Source organism: Dipodomys spectabilis, unplaced genomic scaffold, assembly GCF_019054845.1.
Source record: "Dipodomys spectabilis isolate Male_0828 unplaced genomic scaffold, ASM1905484v1 ptg000163l, whole genome shotgun sequence".
NCBI classification, from domain to species: Eukaryota; Metazoa; Chordata; class Mammalia; order Rodentia; family Heteromyidae; genus Dipodomys; species Dipodomys spectabilis.
In genome coordinates, this window is record NW_024870840.1 from 19417729 (window position 1) to 19444911 (window position 27183).

Genomic DNA, 27183 nt, shown 5'->3' on the forward strand with positions numbered 1-27183 from the left:
GACAGGCGTGAGCTACCGGTGCCCAGCTTATTCTAGCAATTCTAACTCTTGACTTTCTCTCCTTTCAGCTCTTCAATTTCCTGACCTTCTTTTCATGGCTATTCCTATGAATCCTCCATCTATCCATGCTCCTGTGTGTTCTTCCATCCCCAGTAAACCATTCCTCCTGTTCCCCATGCTCTTGGGGCCTATTTTGTCCCCATCTTAGGCTCCAGGCTCTCTTCCACCCACTTGCTAGCTGCACTCCCTTCACTGTGCTCAGCCCCCGTGTTGTCCAACTCCTTTCCACCTCATCCCATAGACCCGTCTTACTCCCATTCTCCCTCTAACACGGTGCCTGTATTCGCCCATACCTCTGCCCTGCACTTCTCCCTTGACCTCTGGGCTGCTCAGGAAGGTGGGATCATGCCACTGAGCTGGTCCTGGACCTTGACAAGGAACTCCAACTTGCTCTCCAGCTCCTGGGCCACCCGGCGCAGCTCTTTGGCCAACTCTAACTCTGCCCCCTTAGACAAATGCTGTGAATCTTGCACGAGGCTGGTCACATCCATCCCAAGCAAGACACCTGTGGTGACGGCCCCCAAGATTCGGGCTCCTCTGGTCATCACCTGTGCAGTGCCCCCAGAGGCTCTCTCCACACTCTCAAAGCCTCTCGAAGATCTCCAAGTGTTCGTTAGGCCCCTCGCCTGTCGCAGTACCTGAGGGTTGGCTCTGGCCTGTCTGAAGGCACGGACATGTTTCCCCAGCTTTGTCAGGCTCTGGAGAAACTCATCAGATGCCAATACAACTTTAGGTGTGGTCTTAGCCGCAGCCACTAAATAATCATTCAGTGTCTCCAGGCTGACTGACACCAGGTTGCTGGCTTCATCTCTGACGGATAATATATTTGTTGCTTCCACAGTGCTGGTGGCAGCACTGGTCACCGAAGCTGCTGCTCCCAGCCCTATCCCACCCAGAGACAGCCCCAGACTGAGTCCTGCTGTGAAAGGTGCCAGAGCAAGACCACTGAGGGTCATGAGTCCAGAGGCAACAGCTGTGAAGTTGGCCACAATGCTGGAGATGGTGCAGTCCTTGTGCACCTTGCTGACCTCCTCTGCAAGGGCCCGGAGCCTCCTGATGCACCCCTCAACTTCTGATTTCACCTGAGGAAACCTCCCCGCAAAGATCTTCATATCCTTCAGGTCTTTCTGGAGCCTGTCTTTGTTGTCCATGGCCATGGATTCTGGAAGCTTCCTCAGAGCTTCTCGTAGCTCATCTTCTTCATCCCTGTAAAAGTTAAGGTAATATAATTAAGAGCATTTGCAACTGGGTGCCAGCGGCTCACACATTAACCCTACTGCTAAGGAAGCTAAGACCTGGAGGACCATGATTTTAACCAGCCTGCAGCAGAAAACTCTGTGATGCAGTATTGTCAATTAACCGGCAAAATGTCAGACTAGAGGCAGAACACCAGCCCAGAGCAAGAAAGCTGAGCGGAAGCACAAGGCCCTGAGATCAAATCCTGATAGTGGCGTGCGCGCACCCACGCACGAACACGCACACACACACACAAACACACACACACACACGGACCATTTGCTTATCTGTAAAATGGACATACACAAGTCACAACACTTTTTACTAGGATGGAAAAGGAGTCTATAGATTTCCAGCATCATTCTTTCAAAGGTGAATATGTTTAGCATGTCACAGATGCTTTGTGGCCATACTCAAGGTATTTTATTACATACCTACACAAGTGTCAAAATCAAGAAGAAGAAAACAACCCGAACCCAAACCATTCTGGCTTCACAGTTTCCAGACAATAGACATCCAGTCCTAGCAGTGTGATGTGGTGCGTGCTTTGGCATCATTTCTAACATACAGAGGCACTAGAGACTAAAGGCACTGAGCTCTGGGAGGGAGCGAGGCTGCAGGGTAGACAGGAGGAGGGTGTGATTAAGCCTCATGATGGAATCTGGGTTGTCATCCTGACTGGCTGGAGATGCGCCTGGGAACTTGATGATAAAGCACAGTATGCCTGTGCCCCACGGCGAGTCTCCAGAGATGACTGGCCTCTGGGCCAGTGACCTGGGGGAGGAGGGCCACACGGGAGGAGCTGGACACCATGCAATGTGTGCGGGTGGGGGAGAGGGAGGTAGGGAAGATGGGGAGGAGGGTGAGGAGAAGACAAGGGGGAGAAGAGGGAAGTCCTACTTAGCAGGTCACCTGGACAGTCCAGCCGCAGCCACAAACACCTCCCAGATTTGGTCTTCAGTCACCAGGAGGCTGGCATACTCTGGGCCCAGTTGGTCCACAAGAAAATCAGTGACATGCTCAACAAATAGTCTGCCATCTATTTGGGGGGAATAAAGAGGTCAGAGGACAGGGCAGAGTTCAGGGGTGTAGGAAGACATGCTATGTGGACCTGTCCCATGGGATGCTATCTAGCTTGGTACTGAGCCTCACCCTCCAGTTCACAGGAAAAGTCCTAACCCCAGTGACTGTGTGTGGACACAGGTCCCTTAACGAAGTGCAGGAATTAAGATGAATCAAAGCTGAGCCTGGTGGCACACGTCTGTAACCCAGCTACTTTGGAGTCTGAGACAGAATCACAGTGTGAGGTCAGCCTGAGCAAGAAATCAGCCAGACCTCATCTCAACAAACACATGAGGCCTAGTGGTGCAGGCCTGAGCTCCACTGGGACACAGGCAGAAGGCCATGGTCTCACGCTGGTCTCTGGAAGAAGCAGGAGACCCTGTGCAGGAATGGACAGCTGGACATCAGTTTTGACATCGCCGATGGGACACTTCACATTGCTGTGAAGTCTGCATTGGAACGCTCCCCGAGCCCGAGGGGCTGGATGAGGTGAGGATCACGAGTGGGAGCTGTGGAGTGATCTGGTGGTGCAGAGAGCAGCCTCCTGCGGAGGGCGGAGGCTCTGGGACAGCGGTGGGGGTGGAGGTGGCACTGCTGCGCCTCGGCTCAGTCCTGTGACTCTCCAGGGCTCAGGGGACCTGGCTCCGGAGCAGTTCTCAAAGGAGGGAGATTTATCCTGACGACTCCATCACCCAGGCCTCCCTCCAGGATCCCAGGCCCTGCGGGGAGTGGGGCCTGGAATCTTCCCCCTCTCTCCTTCCTTGCTCTGCAGGGCTGGCTCCTGGGAAGGACTGACCTGGTTGAAGGCAGGTGGGGGAGGGGAGGCAAGGGGAGCAAGCAGGCCTGAGGGATGTGGGGTGGGTGGGTGGGTGGATGGGGTCCTGGGAGGAGGCCTCTGCCCTCTCTGTCCCTTTCAGGCTCTTCTTCCACATGGTCAGGAGACCCAGCCCTTTTGGGGCCGTCACCGCTGTAAGCAGGTGCTTGTCCCTGCAGTGTGGCGGGCACCTGCCACAGCTTCAGGCGGGATGGGGAGGCTGCATGGCACAGGAGCAGGTGCAGGTGCAGGGAGGGAACTGGCACTAGGGGCGCTGGGGTGTGGCAGGTCCTGGCCTGGGGACCTAGGCGCATCACCTCTGACCCTCAGAGCAACATGGGCAAAAGCTGCTCTCATGTCACCGGTGGGGGCAGGGGCACCAAGGTCACACTGGGGCCCAGTCCAGTGACATTCTGAGTCACTCTTGCTCTGAGCCCTTCAGAGATCCTGAGCCACCCATGAAGTTACCTTAGAAGTAGGGGAGGTGGAGAACAAGGGACATATATAGGTTGGGGTAGATCTCCTGTCTCTGTCCCCTTCTGTCCTCCTGTTCCCCTCTTCCTCTCTTCTCTGTCCTCCCCATCAGCAGGGCTCTCCTGGCCCCATCTAGGGAGACACAGTCAGCAGGAAGTGAGCACCCGGGGCCCAGCCCTCCAGGAGAGGGCCAGGAAGCCCAATGATGGATGTAAACTTTGATGTTCACTCTTGGGGTGCCCCTCCTCCAGCTCTGATTCCTCTGCAGGCCAACTGCACTTGGAGCTGCCCCTCAGGGCCAGGCCTGCAGCAGGAGGCAGACAGAGAAGAGGACCGTGATTACCTGGGGAGGTCACCAGCTTCATGGCGGTGTCTATGAAAAGACTTCTTGTACTCATGGTTGCTTTCCAAGCTGCAGAAGGAGAGAAGAACACAGTGCGGATGGACTGGGGCAGCTCCAGCTGGGACCAGGCAGCAGGGGCCAGGTCCCCTCGCTTCCCTCCAGGGTGCCAGGGCCCAAGCCACCCTGGCCCTCTTCCCCTGTGCTCCGTGGCTATGGATAGAAAGTTAGTCACCTTGCTCCAGCTCCCTCTGCCCTCAGCACAGCCAAGGCAGAGGCCTCTTGGTCTTTTAGATCCAACAAAAAAGAACATATAGGACTATATACACATATACATTTTTATGGTGCTTGGGTCAAACCCAGGGCTCCATGAAAGTTAGATAAGCATTCTATCACTGAGCTATACCCCAAGTCCCAATCGTGGTCTTAAACTATACCAGTATATTCTAAATAAAAAACTATGAAAAAAACTATGAATTAAGAAAGGTAAATGTAGTAGAGGATTTTAGAAAGATGTAAGTATATTATTTACAATTACAAAGTCCATAAATAATATATAGATTATGATTTTATGGTACTAGAAAAACATATACACCAAGCACCGACTGCTCATGCCTATAGTTCTAGTTATTCAAGAGGCTAAGATTGTGGTTTGAAGCTAGCCTGGGCAGGACAGTCTGTGAGACTGGTCTTCACTAAAGTACCAAAAAAGCTGGAAGTGGAGCTATGGCTCAAGTGGTAGAATGCTAGCCCTGAGCACAAAGAAGCAGTTAAAGGCTGGTGCCTAGGTCCTGAGTTCAAGCCCACAGACCAGCATATTGAAAAAAAAAAAAAAAGAGGGAGAAAAAGAGAGAGAGAAAGAAAGAAAGAGAAAGAAAGAAAGAGAAAGAGAGAAAGGAAGGAAAACATATGAGAAGAAATGAAATCCTTATCTGTCATAGTAGTAAATAAAATAACAGCAAAGCATCAGAATCAAGAAAAAGAAACATGGAAGAGCTGCTATATCTCATCCACCGACTTCACACAGGCACCATTGTAAGAGCTTTGAAGGCCCTGACTAATCTTTACTTCTCGCATGAATCCTGTTAGAAAAGCACAATAGTAGACAATAACTTCCCCAGTAGAGCTTCAGTAGCTCAGGAAATAAGCCAGAATTGACAAATGGGATCACATCAAACTAAAAGGCTTCTACACAACCAAGAAAGCAATTATTAGAATGAAGTGACAGCCTACAAAATGGGAGAAAATCTTTGCCAGCTACTGATTTCACAATGGATCAATAACCAAAATATAGAGGGAGATAAGGAAAAACGAAAACTCCAAAAGAACCAAAAAGCCAAGGAATAAGTAGACAAATAAATTGAACAGACAGTTCTCAAAATAAGTACAAATGGATAGTAACTGTGAAGAGATATTCCACATCCTTAGCCAGGAAGGAATCACAAAGCAAAACAAGAGAGCAACTTTGAGATTCCATCTCAGCACAGAATGGCCACCATCAAGGATACAAATGACAATCAGTATTGGTGAGGATGTTGAGATGGAAAGGAATCAGTGCAGTCACTATGTAAATAAGTATGGAGGCTCCCCAAAATATCCAAAAGAGCTACCCTATAATCCTGTGATATCCCTCTTAGACATATAAAAGTCAGGGCAACATCCATGTTTATTTCAGCACTAATCATAATAATAGGCCTAGGTACCTGTGAACAGATGAGTGAATAAAGAAAATGTGGGATACATACATATATACACATATATATGTTATACATACATACATATGTGTGTATATACACATATATATACAGTGATTGAGTGACCCAGCCCTGACTAGGGAGATCTGCTGAGGAACTTAGGGGTGGGGGGAGGTTGTTGCTATAGAGACAAGTTCAACAGGAGAGCCTGCAGCCCCTCCCTCTCCATTCCTGCTCCAGTCTACATGACCCCACACCAGGGCACCATTTTGAGATCATAAGATGCAAGAAACATGAGCCCACCCAGAGAGTAGAAATGGGTGGTCAGGAAAAAAACACTATGGCCTTGGGCAATGCACCCCACACATTGGGAAGTGTCTGTTCCCTGCTTCTCAGCCTTCCTTGCCATGCTGGTATCTGTCTGGTATCTCTGTCTCTCTGTCTCTGTCTCTCTGTCTCTGTCTCTCTCTCTCTGTCTCTCTGTCTCTCTCTCTCTCTCTCTCTCTGAGCTTTTCTTGGGTCTCAACTGAGTGCTGAGGTAGGCTAGTCCTCCTTCCAGCTCAGTGACAGACTTGCTTAGTCCCAACTGGGAGAGAAGAGGGTGTGGGTTGGGAGGAGGCACTGAGGGCTCCTGCCCCACCCTGCTTCTAGACAACTGTGCAGCCCGGATAAGGATCTGTGGTCCCCAGCTGGGCCCCAGCTCTCCGCCTGCAGCTGCCAAGAGGTGTCCTGAAAGGCCTCTCCCTCCCAGAGCTGCAGGATGTCCTTCCTGGGGCAGGAACACAGGGTTAGAGCTGCACGTGCCTCCTGAGGAATCCTTGATGAACTCCCAGGGCTAAGTGCAAGCCTGTCACCTAGCACACCTGCTCTCTTCCTTGCTACAGCTCCTGCTCTGCACCCTCCCTCCCCCCAGCTCCCCTGCCCTGTGTGCACCTTCATTCCAGGCAGCTTGGAAGCCTGGATATCTCCTGCTCACCTCTTCCTGAGGCTGCTTAAATGCCTCCCCACCATGTGAAATGTTTCCATGCTGCTCCTTCACATTGCCATGGCTCCTGCGGCATCTGGGTTCCCAATACCTGCTGTCCCCTGGTTCTCAGAGCACTGCCTTCCGCCCAAGCCCAGAGGTGCGGCAGCTTCTGCCTGGGGCTCAGCAGATGAGCAAATCCTAACTCCATCTATCAGATGATAAGGCAGAAGCTCAGAGAAGGGACGTTGTCTGGACAACGTCCAGACATAGCCTTGGTGGGCAGTTTGGAGGCCGACACTGGCTCCCTGAGTCTGAGGCTGAAATGAAACAAGTGGGATTTGAATACCACAGGTTCTAGGTTGGCCTTTACTTGTATACATGGAGTTCTCCCATGACACCCCCAAGTCAGGCTGGTGAGCAGAGCTGGGGGCAGCAGCCTGCAGCTTGACCTTCTCAGGGCCACCCTCTGGCCACCCTTCACACCAGACACCCAGGACCACCCCCACTTCACCCTCCATCTCCTGCAGGTTGAGCCAAGGCCGGCTGAGGACAAGGAGTACAAGCCTACCTTTTACCTGCTCAGCCACTTTCCAAAGACTCTGGGAAAGCCACTCCTGACCTAGGACCTCATTTTTCCACAGAGAAGGTGCTCAGAGACAGTCTGGGTGAGAAACTGCTGGCTTTCTTATACACACTCAACCTTTGCCCCCAGCAGGCCTCCACATCTCAGGACCACAAGGACTGCTGGATTCTGAGTGCCCTGCCCTCCTCTACCCATTTCCCAAAGAGGTGGTACCCCTGACAGCCACCTTCCCTCTGAGATCACTTGACCATGTTTTGGGCAACCTGACACCTGAGCGGTGAACTCATATGCTTCTGTACTAGGATACTAGGGGGGGAACAGTGAGATATAGCCTGGGTTCTGGCCCTGATTCTGTTGCTGCTTAATATCAGGACCCAGGGCAGATTGGCTGAGCACCCTTGAGCTCCTCTATAGTACAGAGGGAATAATCCTTCTCTTCCAGAGCCCTCTGAGGATGAAGAAGCAGGTGAGTCAGACCACCCCAACTTACCTTGATCTTCCCCTGGCTGAGTTTGGTGTGGTCTGCCTGTCTTGGCTGTGTGGATCCTGTCACCACCTGCACATCTGAGCCACGACCAGACACATCCTCTGGGGTAGATACAACCAAGCAGGAGAGTGAAAGCCCTGGGTTTGGACCAGCTTGCTATCAAACCGCCACTCTAGATAGGGTGCTCCTTGGGAGTCTCCCTCTGCCCACCCTCTGACCCACCCTCCCCGCTGAGTGGTTCACAAGTGTAACCTTAGCCTGACATTCCAGATCCTCAGATAAACCAAACCAAACAAACATCTGAACATTTTGGGAGAGAGAGGAGTCTTCAGGAAGAAAAATCCACCACCTATAGACTGTGGGGTGGAACTCTACAGATCATTCCCTGCACCCCCTGGACTTGAACCCAGCCCCCTGGGACAGCTCAGCCAACTTTCCACCATCAACAACAGTCTCCCCCGCATCCTAGGCACTCACTGTAGGTTCACTGCTATGCTGTGGCTGAATGTCCTGTCCACAGGCCTTCTAGACAGGTGCGTGCATGGTTCCTCAGCCAGGATCTCCAGCTCCTGCCACCTGGAAATATCATGCCATCTTCCCACCCACCGGCATCCCTCCAGGAGAGTATAAAGCTATATGCCCTGCATCCATGGCCCCTTAGGCCGCCTTTGGTCTACAGTCCCACAGCTAGTAAGTCACACAGTTGAGTTGCTGTCAGAATTCTCAGCTTGGTCCCAGGAAGAAGGGGAGCAAGCAGGGCTGGACTGCAGAAGCTAATATGGGCCTAGTGTCTCCTGGCCAAACAGCCATGGGACTTTACGGCCTAATGCTTGCTTCCTGTTTGGGAAACACAACACTGCTCAGTGCATTTATGTCTTCATTTGATTAGAATTTTATGATCATCCTTGGAAGAGCAACACTTTTCCTCTATACTTATTTGTTTATTGTGTTGGTTTGCTGGGTCTTCTTTTGAGACAAGTTCTTTCTATGAAGTCCAGACTAGTGTGTTTATGGAGCTCCTGTGGCCTCAAGAGGAAGAGCCAGAATGTTGTCCTTTGGATATTTTACCCTGCTTAAGGTTCATTTTGGGTCATTTTTCTTCTATAATTCTACCCCTCCAATAATTGTTTTTTGGCAGTCCTAAGGCTTGAACTCTGGGCCTGGGCACTGTCCCTGAGCCTCTTTTGCTCAAGGCTAGTGCTCTACCACTTGAACCACAGCACCACTTCTGGTTTTTCCTGAGTAGTTTATTGGAGATAAGAGTCTCACAGACATTCCTGCTTGGGCTGGCATCAAACTGCAATCTTCAGATCTCAGCCTCCTGAGTAGCTAGGATTACACGTGAGAGCCACCAGTGCCCAGCTTCCATTGATTCTTTCCCCCTTTTCCTAGTAAGTATGCATCAGATTGACAGCCATACAAAGCCACAGCAAGATGCAGAACTATGTCAATGTATTTGCTAGAGTGCCACCCTGTGGTGATGTGGATCCTCTGGTGACAGAATGGACTGGGACATTCATAAACTCTTGAACACGGCCTCAAGCTACAGCAACCAGGTTAGAGTTGCAGATTCACCTTAAGAGTAGAAATTTGGGTCTTAAAGATTCCATCACCTCAATCTGCTATAAAGCTGTTCCATGACCACAAGAAAAGCCAGGGAAGGTAAGCTAATGCAGTCATGGTTTTCAATATACATGGTGTGAAAAATGAACTAGGTAACTTGTGGGCAGGGGCAGGAGGGGGAAACTGGGGGAAAGTATAGGAAGGGGTGACATTATCCAGGAAACATTGTATTTATTACCTGACTTAAGGAATTGTAACCCCTCCATACAACTCCTTCAGAATAACAATAAAGGCCAGGAGTTGGTGGCTCACGCCTGTAATCCTAGCTACTCAGGAGGCTGAGATCTGAGGATTTCAGTTCAAAGCCAGCCCAGGCAGAAAGTCCATGAGACTCTTATCTCCAGTTAACCACCAGAAAACTGGAAGTGGCTCTGTGGTTCAAATGGTAGAATGCTTGCCTTGTGCTTAAGAGTTAAGGAACAGTGCCCAGGCCTAGGGTTCAAACCCAAAGCCCAACAAAAAAAAAAAAAAAAGGAATTACATACATATGTGTGTGTGTGTGTGTGTGTGTGTGTATTAGAAAAGATGACAATTGGGCAGTGGGAGGATTCTCAGTCTCTCCTAAAGATATGGATGTACAAAAGCCATGGCAGCACTTGGGGGAAAGCACAAAATACGACAGGATCACTGTTTTAAAGTTTATTTTTTTTTAAATTACAGAATAGGGCTGGGAAGGTGGCTCAGTGGTAGAGCACTTGCCTTGCATACATGAGGCCCTGGGTTCTATTCCTCAGCACCACATAAGCAAAAAAGAAAAAAGCCGGAATGGCGCTGTGGCTCAAGTGGCAGGGCACTAGCCTTGAGCTGAAGAGCTGAGGGACAGCACCCAGGCCCAGAGTTCAGGCCCCACGACCAGACCCAAAAAAAAAAAAAATAAATTACAGAATAAGCGCAGCCTGTGGTGGTCATCTCTCACATCTCTTTCCACGGCAGCAGAGTTTAAAACTTTAATAGGAAGCCAAGTTCTTTTTATTTACCAACAAGCCTGCTAGGGGAGCAGAACTCACGGGTCAGGCCCTGCTGCTCCCTCAGCTGACAACTGAGGCAAGTCTCGAGGCCTGCGCAGAGGTGACCCTGCCATCTGTACTTCAGTGGAGCTCTGCAGCATTACACTGAAGACCCCTGTCACCCCAAGGAAGCAGGAATAGACAGTGACAACAGAAAAGCTTGGCTTTTAGGTTCACAGTCATAATCTGGCTGAAAGATCTGGAATCATTTGGGAGAAGAAAAATTAGGCATTATCAGAGAGGAAGAGAGAGATCCCTTATGCTACCTATCAAAGACTAGTGACACAGCCCAGAGACAACAAGGAAGGGGATTCTATGCTGGGACCAAGGTGGAGGGTGTGTCTAGGGGCCAGCAGTGCTGTGGCTTAGATAAGGCCACAGGGTGCCCTTTCCCCTGGGCATGTGTGCTGGAAGTCTGGTCCTCAGCATGGCGTAGTTGGAGGGGTGGGACCTTTAAGAGGTGGAGCCTAGTGGGGGTCAGAAGAATGGCCCCTCCCATGTCCTGGCTTCACTTAGAATGGATGATGAAGAGTGGACTCGTTTGTCACACTGCCACCCAGGGCATCTCTCTTGACCTCTCTGCTGCTCCAAAGAGGGCCTCACCAACTCACATCCGACAGCAAACTCTCATGGACCTGCATGAGCTCCTCCAACTTCTTCTCCAGCTCCAGAGCCTGCCGCCGCAGCTCTTCTGCAGACTCTGTCTTCACCCCCAGGTGCAAATGTGTGGACTCATTCACAAGGTTGACGACATCCATCAGAAGGAAGACACCTGCAGTGGCCGCACCCATTATCCGGGCTCCTTTGGTCATTGCCAGGGCGGTGCCTCCAAAGGCTTTCTGCACCTTCCTAGTGTTTCTGACTGAGATTCTCCCCGCGGTCATGAGACGGTTGGCACTGGCCGCTAAGCCAGGGTTGGCTTTGGCCAGCCTTATGGCTTCGATGTTCTTCTGAAGGCGTGACAGGTCTTGGAAGCATTTCTTGGTTATGGAAACAACTCTGGGCTTAACCTCAGCAAGAACATCATTAGACACCTTCTCCATGTCCATTTTGGTGGACAGCAGAGAACTGGCTTCCGCTTCAGCTGACCGCTTGGTTGATGTATCCACAAGGCTCGTGGCAACACTCGTCACAGCTGCTGCGGTTCCCAACCCCATCCCAGTGGCAGAGAGCGCCAGACTGACCCCTGCCGTCACAGGGGCAAGAGCCAAGCCAAGGATGGTCAGCACCCCAGAGACCACGCCTGTGGAGCCGGCCACTACGTGGGAGATGGTGCAGTCCCTGTGCACCTTGTCAACCTTGTCAGCAAGGGCGCGGAGCTTTTTTATGCGCTCTTCAAGCTCCTCTTTAACCCGGGGAAATTCATCCAAAAACCTCTTCCTATCCTGCAGATCCTGGAGCTCATCTTCCTCCTCCATGTCTTCTGTGAGCATCTTCAGAGTGTCACGAAGCTCATCAGCTTCCTCCCTGGAACATTAAAGAGCAAATTTTTTCAGTTTGCTTCTTGGCACAAAGGGACCTGTAATCTCTATCCTGCCCAGATCACAGAGCTGCTACCGGAAATCAGATGTAGAAGGATTTTACAAAGGTACAGAGTAGTTCTTCCCATGGTGACCATGTCTAGTACATCACAGAGGGCCTGTGGTCCTCAGTCAATACGAGAACAGTGAGGAAAAGTCATCTTCAGGTGTTCCTTAGTGATTAAAAAGTTCTTTTTGAAGGCACCGGGGACTCACACCTGTCATCCTAGCTACACAGGAGACTGAGATTTGAGGATCGCAGTTTAAAGCCAGCTAAGGCAGAAAAGTCCCTGTGAGACTTTTATCTCCATTTAACCACTCAAAAAACCAGAAATGGTAGCCTGCTAGCCTTGAGTAAAAGATCTCAGGGAAAGAGCCCAGGCCCTGAGTTTAAGCCCCAGGACCAACAAAAAAAGGAAAGAAATTTTTGATTGGGATCTCTGTAGAGGAACAAAGAGATAGAGAATTCTCAGGGGCAGGAACAACAAAAACAACAACCCTCAGTGACTGCCTGCTCTCACCAGCCTGTTGGACACCTTACCTGGTGCCAGTTTTGCCTTTGCACACATAAAGACCCTGTGTACAAAGACCTCAAGAAATTTCTTAAGAAGGACATCCTTACCCCTCCCTGGACTGCCTGAGAAACAGCCCTGTCATGAGAAAACCCAGGGGACTGGGAATCCATCCTGTGGCTCCCCATGGAGGTCACCTGGACAACTTAGCCTTGGCCACAACTGCCTCCCATGCGTCATCATCCATCAGCAGGAGCTGCAGTTCCTCCCTGCTCACTGTGTCCTGGAGATACTCAGTGACCAGCTCAGTGAAGGTTTGGTTCTCTAGTTGGTTGGAAAGAAAAAGAATAAGGTTAGAGGTCGGCGAGGTGGAGCTTGAATGGTATCAAGAACAAAGGAGTTCAGGATCATGTTGTTGAGCATCTGTCACTTTGGATGGACCCCAGTGTTATGGACTGAATCACGGTCCCCAAATACACGTGTAAAAGTCCTAACCTCCTGTGACTGTGTTTGGAGACAGCTTCTTTAAGAAAGTGAAATAAATAAGACTAAATGAGGCCATGCATGTCATCCTTAGGACTTCTCACCTATTAAGAAGAGGGGCTGGGAAGGTGGCTTAGTGGTAGAGCGCTTGCCTAGCATGCATGAAGCCCTGGGTTTGATTCCTCAGTACCACATACATAGAAAAAGCCAGAAATGGTGCTGTGGCTCATGTGGTAGAGTGCTAGCCTTGAGCAAAAACTAGCTCAGGAACAGTGCTCAGCCCCTGAGTTCAATCCCCAGAACTGGCAAAAATAAATAAATAAATAAAATAAAAATAAAAATAAATTTAAAAAAGATGAAACACCAAATATCTGTGTCTCTGTCTGCCCTCCTTCCCCCCTGCCCCCGTCTCTCCATGTACAGGGGAAAGGCCATGTGCCCACATGCAGTGAGGAGCTCTCTCCACATGCCGGGAACACAGTCTTCATCAGAACCAACCTTGCCACTCAGGCTGTGGCATTGACTTGCAGAGCTGTAAGGAAAAAAAGGATATTTGTTTAAGCCACTGTACTGTGGCATTTATGATAGCAGTATGAGATTAGCAATACAAAACAGAAAGAATATGGTGCTTTGCAGATATAAATAGATCTTTGTCAACTCATAGCAGTCAGAAAGTGAGCCTTTATGCCCCAGGGAAGTGGGAAATTTTCAATGATGGTTTCCATCTACCATGTGCCTGTTGGATGGGAAACACTCTGTGCCTGCCAATGGGACTTTCAACCCATCAGCAGTTTAGCGGTCAATCTTGATTTTTTTTCAATTTTGGTTGGGCTGAGAAACACCTAGGCGGTTAATAAAGTACCACCCTGGACTGGGAGGTTGGGTGCTCCTGAGAGGTTTAGGCCACAAGGGTTCTGACCTAATAAATGGATTCATGCATTGGTGAATTCAAAATTGGAACAGACTCTTGAGAGGCGATGCAATTTGGAAGGCCCAGCCTGGTTGGAGGAAGTAGGTCACTGGGTTTGTCCCCAGAGGCTCCATCTCGCCCTCGCCTCTTCCTGTTACTGCTCAGCTCTGCTTCCTGTCCACCATGATACAAGCTACCTCTCCATACCTTCCCAGCATGATGGAATGCAACTTCTCACACTGTGAACCAAGTAAGTCTTTCTTCCCTTAGGTTGTCAAGTATTTGCTCAAGTATGATAACAGTAACACAAAATGAGCTTCACCTCAGTGAAGCTTCATTAGGAGCAAATCCAGTATTCCAAAAAGGAAATGGAATTGACAATCATCAAATGACTTAAACACAGGAAAGGTAAACATTGCTTTGGGAATTTTTATACATGCACATATTTATATACAAATATACGTGTGTTGGGGCTGGGAAGGTGGCTCAGTGGTAGAGCGCTTGCCTCGCATGCATGAGGCCCTGGGTTCGATTCCTCAGCACCACATAAGCAGAAAAAAGCCAGAAGTGGCGCTGTGGCTCAAGTGATAGAGCGCTAGCCTTAAGCTGAAGAGCTGAGGGACAGCACCCAGGCCCAGAGTTCAGACCCTACGACTGGACCCAAAAAACAACAACAACAACAAAAAACAAATAAAAATATACGTGTGTTTACATATCCATATATTGTGTGTAGACAGATAGATAGATAGATAGAAAGATAGATAGAAAGATAGATAGAAAGATAGATAGATAGATAGATAGATAGATAGATAGATAGATAGATAGATAGATAGATAGATAGATAGAGATATCACCATTTGCTCTCCAGGCCAGATCCTGGGAAGAATTGACTTGGCTGCAAGGCAATTGGGGGAGGAAAAAAACAGAGCCCTAAGAAAGCAGGACTGATGGAAGGTAGCATGTATCCAGTGGGTGGGGGTTGTTCCTGGGAGGAGGGCTGTTTTCTTGTGTGTCACCTTCATGTTACGTGTAAGTTCTCATGTTACATTGTCAGGTCACAGGTCACAGAGATAGGGGCAGAGAAGCTCGCACTGGGTGTCTAATCCAATGGCATTCAAGATACTCTTCTTCTAAGCCACTCAAAGATGCTGGGCACAGACCTGGCGGTATAGCGCCCTCATGAGAGCCACTCAGGGTTGCCTCAGGAAGAAAGGAGGTAGGAGGAGAGGGGAAGCAGGCAAGGTGCTTTTGACCTTTGTCTCTGCCTTTGCTACCTCCTGTCTTCTCTCCCCTGCTCTGCTTCCCTGCTGTTCTCCACATTCTCAAGGCTCTCCTGGTCCCTGCTAAGGAGGAATACTACAGTTGAGGCTAGCCCTTGCGCCACGCCTCACTCCAGGACAGGGCCAGGGAGGAGGGCCCCACAGGCCCACAGGTTGGAAGATGGATACGGTCCCTCTTAGGGCTCCTCCTAGCTGCCCACCCACTGCTCTACAGCCTCAGTTTGGAGGTGACAAACTTGAGGCCCCACATGTAGGCCTCAAGCAGAAACCGGACAGAAAGGATCAAGAGTGGTCACCTGGGGAGGCCATGCCGTCCTCTAGTCCAAGGCAGCAGCAATGATATCTCTGCGATGTTTTCGTTCCAGGTCACCTATATCATCCGGGCTGCAGGAGGAGAGAAAAACCCAGTGTGGATGGACTGGGGCAGCTCCAGCCAAGGTAGCAGCAGGGGCCCGGTCCCCCTCGCTTCCCTCCAGGGTGCCAGGGCCCAAGCCACCCTGGCCCTCTTCCCCTGTGCTCCATGGCTATGGATAGAAAGTTAGTCATCTTGTTCCAGCTCCCTCTGCCCTGAGCACAGCCAAGGCAGAGGCCTCCTGTCCTCCTAGAGACAATGGATGAGGGTGCTGGGAAGGTGGCTCAGTGGTAGAGTGCTTGTCTTGCATGCATGAGGCCCTGGGTTCGATTCCTCAGCACCACTTAAGCAAAAAGAAAAAATCTGCAAATGGTGCTGTGGCTCAAGTGGTAGAGCGCTAGCCTTGCACCCAGGTCCAGAGTTCAGGCCCCACGACTGGACCAAAAAAAAAAAAAAAGAAAGAGACAATGGATGAGGACACAGCCATGTAGAAAGGATAGAATCTGCACAGAAGGAAGGGTGGAGGAATGGCCAGCAGACACCCAGGGCTGGGCACACTTGTGGGAAGCAATGACAGTAGCTAGTATGGACTGGGTGTGGCTGTCACACAGGCCTCTTCCTTGCCCCACTTAAAGTGACGACACAGAGAGGAGAAGAGGACCTGGGATCCCTTCCAGTATGGAGGGAAGGAGCACAATGCCCACCTCCCCCAGGTGCACAAGGCTGAACCCGCACCCGGTGGTTCTGACACAAGTCCTGTGTTGTGCAGCCTGTGCTCTGGCCTCTTCAGTGTAGATCTAGGTGGGCGTGTTTTGCATGTGTGTGTAAGTTCCTAGGGGAGGTGCCCGACTTCTCCACGGTGCTGAGATAGGGCTTGGCCCAAATCCTTCTGACTCAAGTACTACAGGCTTGATGATTGCCTTCTGTTTTGCTCACTTAAATAGACCAAACTATTCACTCATGCACATGAGTCTATAATGAAGAACTCATCTTGTTCTGCATCAGTGTCCCGTACTTGGTGCTCAGGTCCTTGAGTTGGTAGATTGACTGGTGGTCCCTGTGGTTTCCATGAGTGCCCCCCACCCCCGCATCTATTCTTCAGGAGGATCTTTTATCTTACCAGGGCCTGAAGTCCCACAGACTGTGTTCCCATCCCTGCTCTGGGCTGCCCAGGCCTCTCTGCTGCCCTCCCCTAACTGCTGGACCTTAGGCTGTTTCCACTATTTACAATGTACAACGTACATGTTTCTTACATAAACCTGAGCCTATACTTGAGATTGTTTATTAAAAAAAAATTATAGAAGTAAAATGACTGTTTAAGAGGTATCCACATTAATTTTTTTACTCACAGAATAGAGGTGCACACCTGTAATCCAGATATTTGGGGTGGGGGGCAGGGGGAGGCCTAAAATATGGAGGATCATAGTTCAAAGTCTCCCTGGGGAAAAAAAAAAAGCTAGTAAAATCCTATGTCAGCCAACAAGGACAGTATAGTAGCATGAAACTAGAATCCCAGTTACTCAAGAAATATAGGTAAGAGCACCATCACCTAAGACTGGTACTAAGGGAAAACTATGAAACCCTATCTGAAAAAATAACTAAGGAAAAAAAAAAGCCAGGGACCTGGCTCAAGTGGTAGGACATATGTCTAGCAAGTACAAAGTCTTGAGTTTACAATAATATGCAAAGAGAAGAACTGAGAAAAAGTACACAAATGATAACAATAGCCAGGCACTAGTGGCTCAACCTGCAATCTTAGCTATTCCAGAAGCTGAGATCTGAGGATTGAGGTTCAAAGCCCGCTGGGGCAGGTAAGTCCATGAGACTCTTACCTCCAATAAACTATTTTTTTTAAACCAACAACACCTGGAAGTGGTGTAGCTCAAATAGTAGAGCACTAGTCTTCAGCCAAAAACAACTAAGGGACAGCGCCCAAACTCTGAGTTCAAGCTCCAGGATCAGCACATGTGTGTGTGTGAGTACATGCACACTTGCACGCGCGCGCGCGCGCACACACACACTCACACACACACACACACATACACACACACACACCGGCAATAACATCTGAAAAGTTAGTTGTGATGTAAAAAGTAGCTATTCTCATTGGGTTTGATAAATGCCAATAATTTTAAGAAGCATATGTGTGTGTGTGTGTGTGTGTGTGTGTGTGTGTGTGTGTGTGCGTGCGCGTGCGCGCTTCCTTTTATTCAGATGCCTGTTAGCATATCACCCCCAGACAAAGTTGCCTTGAAATCCCAATAAGAGACAACAGGGCCGCTTCCTAATGGCTTCTAAGTACACATGACAGCAGGTCTCCATACCACCCACAAAATACCAAACATTCCTCTGAGTGTGGATTGAATGTGCCACCCAAATTGATATGTGGCATTTGGGGTGGGGACTTTAAGATAGAATTAAGGTTAGATGAGGTCATGGGAGGGCCCTCCTTGATGGAACTGAGGGCTTTATAAGAAGAGGAATAGAAACCAAAGCTAGCTGCTTGCTGTGTCTTGCCATGTGATGTCCTTTGCTATGTTTTGATGCCTGCCAGAGGCCCAGGCAGCTGCCTGTGCTATGCTTTTAGACTATAAACCTTGCTTGGCACCAGTGGCTCACATTTGTAATCCTAGCTATTCAGAGGCTAAGATCTGAGGATCATGGTTCAAAGCGAGCCTGGGCAGGAAAGTGCCATGCCACCTCCTGCGGAGTCTGCATGAGAGATCACGCCAGGTAAAGCATAAGCTTCGAGGAAGCATGCCTGCAGGAAGGGGGTGTTGCTTCAAGGCTTCCTATATACTTGGCTGCACCTTTACTGCCTCTATCTTTATCCTTATTGTTCTCTTCTTGGTCCATGGCAAAGGCACAATGTTCCTTTCCAGTCCAGTAACTAAGCCTTCTTCTAGTAACAAAGAACAAAAACAAAGACTGGATGTAAACAAAGTTGCTGAAACAATGTTGCCTGACGTGACTCTGCCACCAGATGCCCCTCCATTTTTGAAAGCAATTATGAGACTTACTCATAGCAAACATAAAGGTTTAAAATTTCTAAATATGTTACAACAGGCAGAATTAATGATTCAAACTAAACCAGAAGGAGTTATCCCAAAAGCACAGAGAGTTCTAGGAAAAGGGACTTGGAAATCTATGGAGAAAATAGAAAGGGTACAATATAAGTACAGTCCTGTCTTAGGTTTATTAATTTTTAAACATAAAAGCCTGAGTAGATGACGCATTGCATTAAACAATATGTTAGACTTGTTTTGCACCATTTAGCTTAAACAGTTGGTGGGATAGTCATCAGTTTCCATGTAACCCATTAATGCTTTGCTTTTCTTAGATATTGATTACATGCTCAAATAAAGAATCTATGTCACAATCACATACTGTATAAAAACGTTAATTCTTCTCAATAAAGATACACCCAGAGGCAACTCCTTTGAGTCTGTGTCTGTTTGTCACTTGGCCGACTCCTTGCCTACCTATTCCGAGATCCCTGTCCCGTCGGTCCCAGTGCTCTGGCTGAGCTGGTCCTGCGCAGGTGACACCCAACGTAGGGCCCGAAAACACACGCAGCTTGAAGCTGTACAGACAGTTCTCGGGAAGGTAAGCTGTTTCTTCTCTTTCTCTCATTATTTTCAGGCAAAGGATAGGACCTCATCAGAGCGCTTCAGGCTCCCTGATAAAGGCTGATCAGAATAAGACGACAAGCAGGTATTTAAAATCATGGGGCATTCCCAGTCAAGAAATAAGGATTATTTCTCTCTGTGTTAAAACACATGTTGGAAAGTAGAGATAATCATGTTTCTAAGAAAGCTCTTGTGGAGTTTTATGAGTTCATCTTAAGGGTTTCGCCCTGGTTTCCTAAGGAGGGAAGCTTATCTCTGCAAGACTGGAAGAAGGTTGGTGTAGAAATAAGAAGATACTATGAAAAACATGGCCCCAAGGAAGTCCCCCCCACCTGCTTTTTCAGTCTGGGTACAAGTAAGGGACCTGCTTACAGATAAGACCGAGATGGAATTCTTAGCTGAACAAGCTCCATCTGAAAATAATGATGAGACTGTCCCTTTAACATCTGGTAAAGGCAAAAATGACAGAAAATATAATACTATAAATAAGGATGAGGTAGGAAGTCATGTCAATCTGTTAGAAGCTTTACCTGATGATGATTGGTATGCAGATAAAGATACTTGTTGGAAAACATATGAGGCAAATTGATTATGATGAAGAAGAAGAGGATTGTTCTAGGAAAAATAAAATAAAAAGAGGTCCTATGGTATTCCCTTCTGCTCCTCCAGTTCCTCCTTCCTTTGATAAGGAAATAAAAAGGAGAGCTCACCCCAGAGCTTTAGCTCCAGGATTTATGGGAGCAATACCAGAGGCCTGTCAGCAAGGTGATTCCTCTTTTTGCTTGCCAGTAGTTTTGTAGGATGATGGTCTTCCTGATTGGGAGCCTCTTCCGCTAAAGACTCTTAAGGAGCTTCAAACAGCTGTCAGGACTATGGGACCATCTTCTCCTTATACTCTTCAAATTTTAGACATGGTAGGAAGCATGTGGTTAACACCTTATGATTGGTTCCAAACTACAAAATCTGTCCTCAGTTCAGGACAACATATTTTGTGGAAAACTGATTATGAGGATGGAGCTAGAGAATTAGTACAAAAATCAAATGTTAAAAGGAGAGGTACTAAAACAACCACGGGCATGTTGAAGGGAAGAGGTGAATATACTACTCACTCTAGTCAAACAGATATACCTAAAGAAATGCTTATTGAAATATCAAAATTAGCAGTATCAGCCTGGAGAAAGTTGCCACCAGCTGAAGGTAAAACCGCAGTTTTAGCTAGTATTCAGCAAGAACAAGATGAGCCATATGAAGAATTTGTGGCTAGATTAGAAGAGGCCTTGCAGAGAATGCTTTCCCCTCTCTGAAGGAACAGAGCTATTACTCAAACAATTGGCATGGGAAAATGTAAGTTCACTATGTAAAGAACTCATAAGACCCATAAGAAAGGGGATCATTGCAAGATTATGTTAAAGCATGCATAGATGCTTCACCAGCAGTCATTCAAGGAATGGCATATATTGCAGCAATGAAAACTATGAGAACTATTCAGTGCTTATGTACAAAAATTACATAAGACAGTACCTCAGGCCGGAAATGGGATCTGTTTCTCATGTGGCCAGTCAGGACACATGAGTAAAGATTGTCAACAAAAGCAAAATAAACTTAGTAACAGTAAGAAGGGTAAAGTGCCTGGACTTTGTCCACGATGTAAGAAAGGCAATCATTGGAAAAATGAGTGTAGATCAAAATATCATAAGGATGGAACTCCCCTAACAGCAGAAGAAAAGGAGACAAAGAACGAGAAAGGGGGCATTCCCTCAGCTCTGTAAAGGAAAGAGGGGAAATACCTACTGTTACACAAAAATCCCCTAAGGGATCTGTTCCATTAAATCCCTTGGCTCCTTCATTTACAGTATGGGATTTGCCAAGAGCTACTCCAGGAAGTGTAGGGTTAGATCTGGCAGCAAAAGGAGATTACATTATTTCTATCATGGATGGTATTCAGCTAATAGACACTCAAGTTCATGATCCTTTAATTGAAGGAACTGTGGGCTTGATAATTGGTAGAAGCTCAAATCATAAGAAAAACTTTGAAGTATTACCGGGAGTAGTTGATGCAGATTATCAAGGGGAAATTAAACTAATGGTAAGGTCTTTAAAAGAAAACATACAAATACACAAAGATCAAAGAATAGCTCAAATCTTTTTTTTTTTTTGTCGGTCGTGGGGCTTGAACTCTGGGCTTGGGCACTGTCCTTGTACTCTTCAGCTCAAGGCTAGTGCTTTACCACTTGAGCCACAACACCACTTCTGGTTTTCTAGGAGTTTATTGGAGATAAGAATCTCATGAACTTTCCTGCCCGGGCTGGCTTTGAACCTCGATCCTCAGATCTCAGCCTCCTGAGTAGCTAGGATTACAGGCGTGAGCCACCGGCGCCTGGCTAGAATAGCTCAAATCTTAATTTTAAATTATGTCCATCTTCCAAATCAAATCCCAAAACAAGATCGAGGCACAGGAGATTTCGGTTCCACAGAAACTGTGGCCTGGGTACAATCTATTTCCAAAGATCGATCCATGAAAATCATAAAAGTGGATGGAAAGCCTATTAAAGGTCTCTTGGCTACAGGGGCAGACCAAACATATCTCTCATGATATGGAAGCCTTACAGGACAAAATTACAGCAGTTAGTAAAGCTCATTTAGATGTAGAATATTTACAATCTTTGGCAGAGTCACTTAAGCATAACTTGGAGGCCCTCAATCCTCTGGATTGGATTCATGTAATACTTATAATCGCCATGTTGGATCAATTCTCCTAATTCTTATTCTTTTTTTTTCTTTTTTCTTTTCTTTTTTTTTTTGGTCAGTCATGGGGCTTGAACTCTGGGCCTGAGTGCTGTCCCTCAGCTCTTCAGCTCAAGGCGAGCGCTCTACCACTTGAGCTACAGCGCCACTTCCCCTAATTCTTATTCTTATATTTCCAGTCATTTTCTGACTGATCTTCAGATCTGTCTCTTCTGTGTGCTAAGACATTCACAAGCTTCAATTAAAAAATAAAAAAAAGGAAGAATGCCACATCTACGTGAGAGATCGCGCCAGGCAAAGCAAAAGCTTCAAGGAAGCATGCCTGCAGGAAGGGGGTGTTGCTTCAAGGCTTCCTAGATACTTGGCTGCACCTTTATTGCCTCTATCTTTATCTTTATTGTTCTCTTCTTGGCTGTACATTCATTGCCTTTATTCTTGTTCTGGCTATTCTTCTATTGATCCGCGAACAGGGCACGTTGTTCCTTTCCAGTCCAATAGAGCCAGCTTCTCTGAATAATAAAGACTAGGACCGAAGATTAGATGTGGACAATGCCCCAATCACTATATCACCTGATATGACGCTGCCTCCAGAAGCTCCTGCAACTTCACAAGCAGTTTTGTGGCTCACTCATAGTAAATACAGAAATTTGAAATTTCCAGATATGCTGCAACAGGCAGAATTAATGATTTAAACTAAACCAGAAGGAGTTATCCCAGAAGCACAGAGAGTTCTAGAAAAAGGGACCCCTGATAATAAAAGGAAAAGAAAGATTTCCCCCAACAGTTATGACTAAGTTTGGTCCAGCTTCCGTTATAGGGAATAGATGGTAGTTTCCCACAAAATATAAAGTTAGTGACATCACATTTCCTGAACTGATCGATGAACCATTGCCTTATACAGGAGTTTATAAAGAAGGAAATAGATGGATTAATGTAAAAGGAAAAAGAGTATCTTGGTACTCATTAGATTTTATGCAAAGAGTAGTAGATCTAGACCATTGTGGTGTTTATTAGCAAAACAACAACAAGATAGTTTAAAATAACAATCAGAAATTCATGTGAAAAAATATTGCGATCAAAATCATAGAAAACGGAGAATGCTTGACTCAACCTGGGAGTGGTTTTTAGGATGGTTTCAAAGGGACTTAAAAATTTATGAGAAAAAATAGAAAGAGTACAATATAAGTACATCCCTGTCTTAGGTTTGTTAATTATTAAACATAAAAGGCTGAATAGATGATGCATTGTATTAAACAACGTGCTAGACTTGTCTCGTACCACTTAGCTTAAATAATTGGTGGGATAGTCATCAATTTCCATGTAACCCATTAATGCTTTTCTTAAAAATTGATTACATGCTTAAATAAAGAATATGTCGCAATCACAGATTGTATAAAAATGCTAATTCTCCTCAATAAAGATACACCCAGATGCAACTCTTTTGAGTCTGTGTCTGTTGGTCCTTGCCCACCTATCCCGAGATCCCTGTCCCGTCGGTCCCAGTGCTCTAACTGAACTGGTCCGTCGCAGGAAAGTCCATGAGATTCTAATCTCTAATAAGCCACCAGAAAACCTGAAGGGGCTCTGTGGTTCAAGTAGTAGAGACACTCACCTTGAGCTGAAGAGCTCAAGGATAGCACCCAAGCCCAGACTTAAAACCTCATGACCAACAACAACAACAACAACAAAAAAAAACACATACACAAAACTTTATTCTTTCTTTATAAATGACCTGCCCTTGAATATTTTATTCAAATCACAGAAATGGAGATACCTTGTCTTGGCTACAAAGAATGAGTGCTGATTCTTTACCAAGCCCAGCTTTACCCCCATTCTGATCTTTTCTATCTTTAAGTAGGATTGATAGAAATATTCATGGGTAGAATTTATTATCTACAATACAGAACCCTTCTAAATCACACAACTACACCTTCATCCTATAAACAATTCTTTCTAGCACCCTCCCATGAGGGCCCTAGAGCCGCACAACGCACCTTCTTCCTCCTTAAGAATAAGCAACTCGACTGGTTCCACTGAGAACTCTGAAGATGCCTGGCTGGGTAGAGGTGCACACAGCTGCTGTCATGTGGGGAAGAAGGAAGGAACCAGGCAGCTGTGAGATGTCCCTGAAAGTCCCCAGGAGGGGACTGCTGGGCTCCCAGCAGGCTCCTTTCTCCTTTTCAGCCTCAGCATCTCTGGTCATTCCTGGGTATATCCATATCCATCTCCCTGACCTTACAGCAAAGCATAGTGGTGTCCAGGGCCCCAGTGTCTTAACCATTCACCTCCCCTTTCTCTATAGCTGCCACCTGTCTTAGGCTTCGAATATCCAAGTAGCTAGATCTGGAGCCTGGTCTTCACCAGTAAGCACTGCTACTAGGGCTTCAGGGGACAGGGGAGGCAGGGGAGCTGGCTATCCACCCCTTTGCTTCCTGCTTCAAAGGCTGCAGGAAATGCATTTTGAAATCACGAGACATTAGGACTATGAGCCAACCCAGACAACTGGAAGGGTGGGAAGGCAGAAAGAGCAGGGGTCTTGGATGAAACCACTTTCATAAATGGGTCTGCACCCTAGGTCTCATCCTTCCTGGTCACCCTAGTTCTTCCTCTGACTCTGCCCAGGCCCTGACACAGAGCGAGCCCTCCTTACATCCCAACCTCATTTCCCCCAAAGTTTGTTGGTGAAAAGGCAAATAGGTGCTGAAAGAATGGATGGTACCTGATCTGCCCTGCTTCTGACCAATTACCAAGCCCGGAGGGGAGCTCCACCTTCTCCTAGGCCGGCCCCAGTTCTCCAAATGTGGAAGCACAGGGATTCTTGGCAAGGCCTCTCCCTCCCTGTGGATATAGGACTTCTTCCTTGAGCAGAGAAGGGAAGGGTTCAGACAGCATGAACAATGTCTCATGACTTCCACAGCCAAGTTCAAGTCCCTTGCCCAGCACCCAGGCTGATCTTCACTGCAGCCTAACACTGCTGCCCATTCCCAACCAGGACAGTTTGGCCCTCCCAGCACAACCAGACATTGGTCTGAGGAATCAAGAACTACTCACACCCTCCCCTGGCCAAAGACATAGCCCAACGTCACCCTTACTGCTAGCTCAGCCATTCCATTTGGTTTGTTTTCTGTTGGAGGAACAACCAATAGGACCAAGGCTGCCCTATCACCTTAATGACTGCTGATTCATGTGCTTCTGACATGTGCTGATTCATGTGCTTCAGACAATTCTGCCAGATAGCTGGGCATTTCCATTCTTTTCCTCCTAGCTCCTTCCTGCAGCCCTGAGAAGATATCTAAAACCATAGGATCCAGCTACAGTCTGATGAACTGCAGGGCTTGAGCTAGGCTCTCTGAAAAACCCCTCCTTCAGGTTTACCAGGGCCAGGGCACAAACCTGTCCCTTGTGGCCTCATCCTCCTTGTGCTCCTAACGCTGTCTGGGGCCTCTTGGGGGTAGTGGGGAAACTGGAATCATGTCCTCACCGCCCTGGCTGCTGCAGGAAACGCAAACTTTTCCTTTTTACAAAAATGCATGTTAAGAACTAGCAGGTTGGCCAGACTTAAAATTATCATGGAGGGCCAGCAGTGGCTAGTACTCCATCTATGCAGCCTATCTGGGTGCAAAGGTTCCAGAAGTCTAGAAAATAATCAGCGATGCCAGCCAGCTTGTCAACATGGCCTAGGTGTGGCCCAACAACTCCCCCAAAGTCTCCAGTCCATAGATAACCAAGCAAAAGTCTGCAAGGAAAAGCAGTATGTAAGGTGAGAATTCAGGACAGAGTTGCTTTTGACCCCAAAAAGTGGGGAAGGACTGGCATCCAACCATAAAGGAACACACAGGAAACGAGAATCTGGAGTGCCTGGGCACAGCGCACTGCCCTTCAACACAAGGAGGAGAAGCAGCCTGCGGGAAGCCCTGGGGAGGCCTGGGTGACATGACAGAGGCACGCTTGGATTCCTGGAGCCCTGTCTGTAGCAGGAGTGTGTACACCTGCATGAGTGTATATGTACATGTGCATCTGTGTGTCCTGTTGGCCTATATATAAGGTTAAAACATTCCCAAGTGGCCATCATTTAATGTAATTATTTACCAGTTGACACAAAATATCAGTACCCTTGGAACTGGCAAGCTGGGACCTCCTTCTCCCCATAAAGCCTTACCAGGACCTAAGAAAGAACCCCCACCTTCCAGTTCCCCCACTTCCCAAGGCCTGATCCCCCTTACTGCTTCTCCACACACACCCCCAACAGACCCCAGAAATGAGCAACAGCTGCCCAGGGGCCCCACAGGGTCCTAACTCCATCTGTGAGGTGCGGAATCCCAGGTTCAGAGAGGGGACATGATCTGCACAGCACCCCTCAGTTCCACTCCTCTCCACTAAAATGGATGCATAGTGATCCCAATGATCCAGAAGCTCCAGACACAGATTTCCACCCCACACCTCACATACAGTTTGGCCTTTTGAGCTTAAGATTGCAAACAAGGGTAGTGCCAGACACACTGTCCTGAAATGTGTCCTTCTTTGTCCTCAGACCAGGTCACTCTCCCATCTGGGCCTACAGGACAGCCCCGTCTTGTTCCTTCATCTCCCACAGGCTCAGCAGATGCCAGAGGTGGACAGGAGGCTCAGGTCTGCCCACTATCTGCTGAGATCCTAGGACACCAGCAGCTCACCCCCTTCCTCAGGCCTTGGTTTTTTCCACAGGGCCTGGCACCGAGCAGGTGCTCAGCCTGGTTGGATGAGAACCTCTGGGTTCCTTAGCTCTTTTTTTTTTGGGGGGGGGGGGGTCGGGGGCGGCATCCGGTCATGGGGCCTGAACTCTGGGCCTGGGTGCTGTCCCTCAGCTCTTCAGCTCAAGGCTAGCACTCTACCACTTGAGACACAGCACCACTTCCGGCTTTTTTCTTTTTGCTTATGTGGTGCTGAGGAATCGAACCCAGGGCCTCAGGCATGCAAGGCAAGCGCTCTACCACTGAGCCGCCTTCCCAGCCCTTCTTAGATCTTAAAAGTACTACTTTGCCCCCATCGGGACTCAGCAGCAGCACCAGGCCAAAGGACTGTTGGGTTCTAGGGCTTGTGCCTTCCCTCACATCCTTCATTCCCCCATGGTGTGACAGCAACCTCCCCTGCTTCCTCTGGGGTCACCTGGCCCTGCCCCTGAGCTGCTTCCTGGGGCCTTCTGTGACCCGGTTTCCCTTGCCTTTGTAGGTACAGAGGGAAGACCTGAGAAGACATCTGGAACAGGAAGACAGAAATAAGAAACCAATCTGGGTGCAATTCAGGCCTGTTTTTGCTGATTGCCTAATCTCTCTAAGCTCTTCTATAAAATGGGACAATGACCCTTCTCTTCTAGAAGCCTTAAGAGACTGAAGAGACAGGTGAGTCACACCATCCCCAACTTACCA

At 48.0% G+C, this 27183-nt stretch overlaps 2 protein-coding genes across 3 annotated transcripts in view; both read right to left on the reverse strand.

The window, feature by feature from the left end:
- LOC122119316 (apolipoprotein L2-like) lies at positions 1-15353 on the reverse strand. 2 transcript variants are annotated; one of them, XM_042693392.1, is made up of 4 exons: positions 7721-7874; positions 3990-4058; positions 2209-2335; positions 1-1266 (listed from the first exon to the last, which is right to left on the reverse strand). In XM_042693392.1, the coding sequence occupies exons 2-4, from the start codon at positions 4042-4044 to the stop codon at positions 390-392; spliced, it is 1059 nt and encodes a 352-aa protein (XP_042549326.1). In that variant the 5' UTR covers positions 4045-4058; positions 7721-7874; the 3' UTR covers positions 1-389. The 2 variants fall into 2 exon arrangements, with proteins under 2 accessions (XP_042549326.1, XP_042549327.1); XM_042693393.1 differs by lacking the exons at positions 3990-4058; positions 7721-7874 and adding an exon at positions 15349-15353.
- The window catches only part of LOC122119102 (apolipoprotein L2-like), a 17783-nt gene continuing 1375 nt past the window's right edge, over positions 10776-27183 (reverse strand). Inside the window, exons 2-3 of the mRNA XM_042693044.1 lie at positions 12577-12703; positions 10776-11814 (exon numbers count right to left, since the gene is read on the reverse strand). Coding sequence (XP_042548978.1) covers positions 10947-11814; positions 12577-12703 — 995 coding nt within the window. The 3' untranslated portion in view covers positions 10776-10946. The remainder of the gene's footprint in view (positions 11815-12576; positions 12704-27183) is intronic.

Bases quoted from the DNA above. Each gene is read 5' to 3' on its own strand.
- LOC122119316 (XM_042693392.1), bottom strand. From the start codon at position 4,044: ATGAGTACAAGAAGTCTTTTCATAGACACCGCCATGAAGCTGGTGACC. The intron at 2,336-3,989 runs GTAATCACGGTC...CCCCCCAAATAG, and splicing joins GAAGCTGGTGACCTCCCCAG to ATGGCAGACTATTTGTTGAG. The intron at 1,267-2,208 runs GTGACCTGCTAA...TAACTTTTACAG, and splicing joins GCTGCGGCTGGACTGTCCAG to GGATGAAGAAGATGAGCTAC.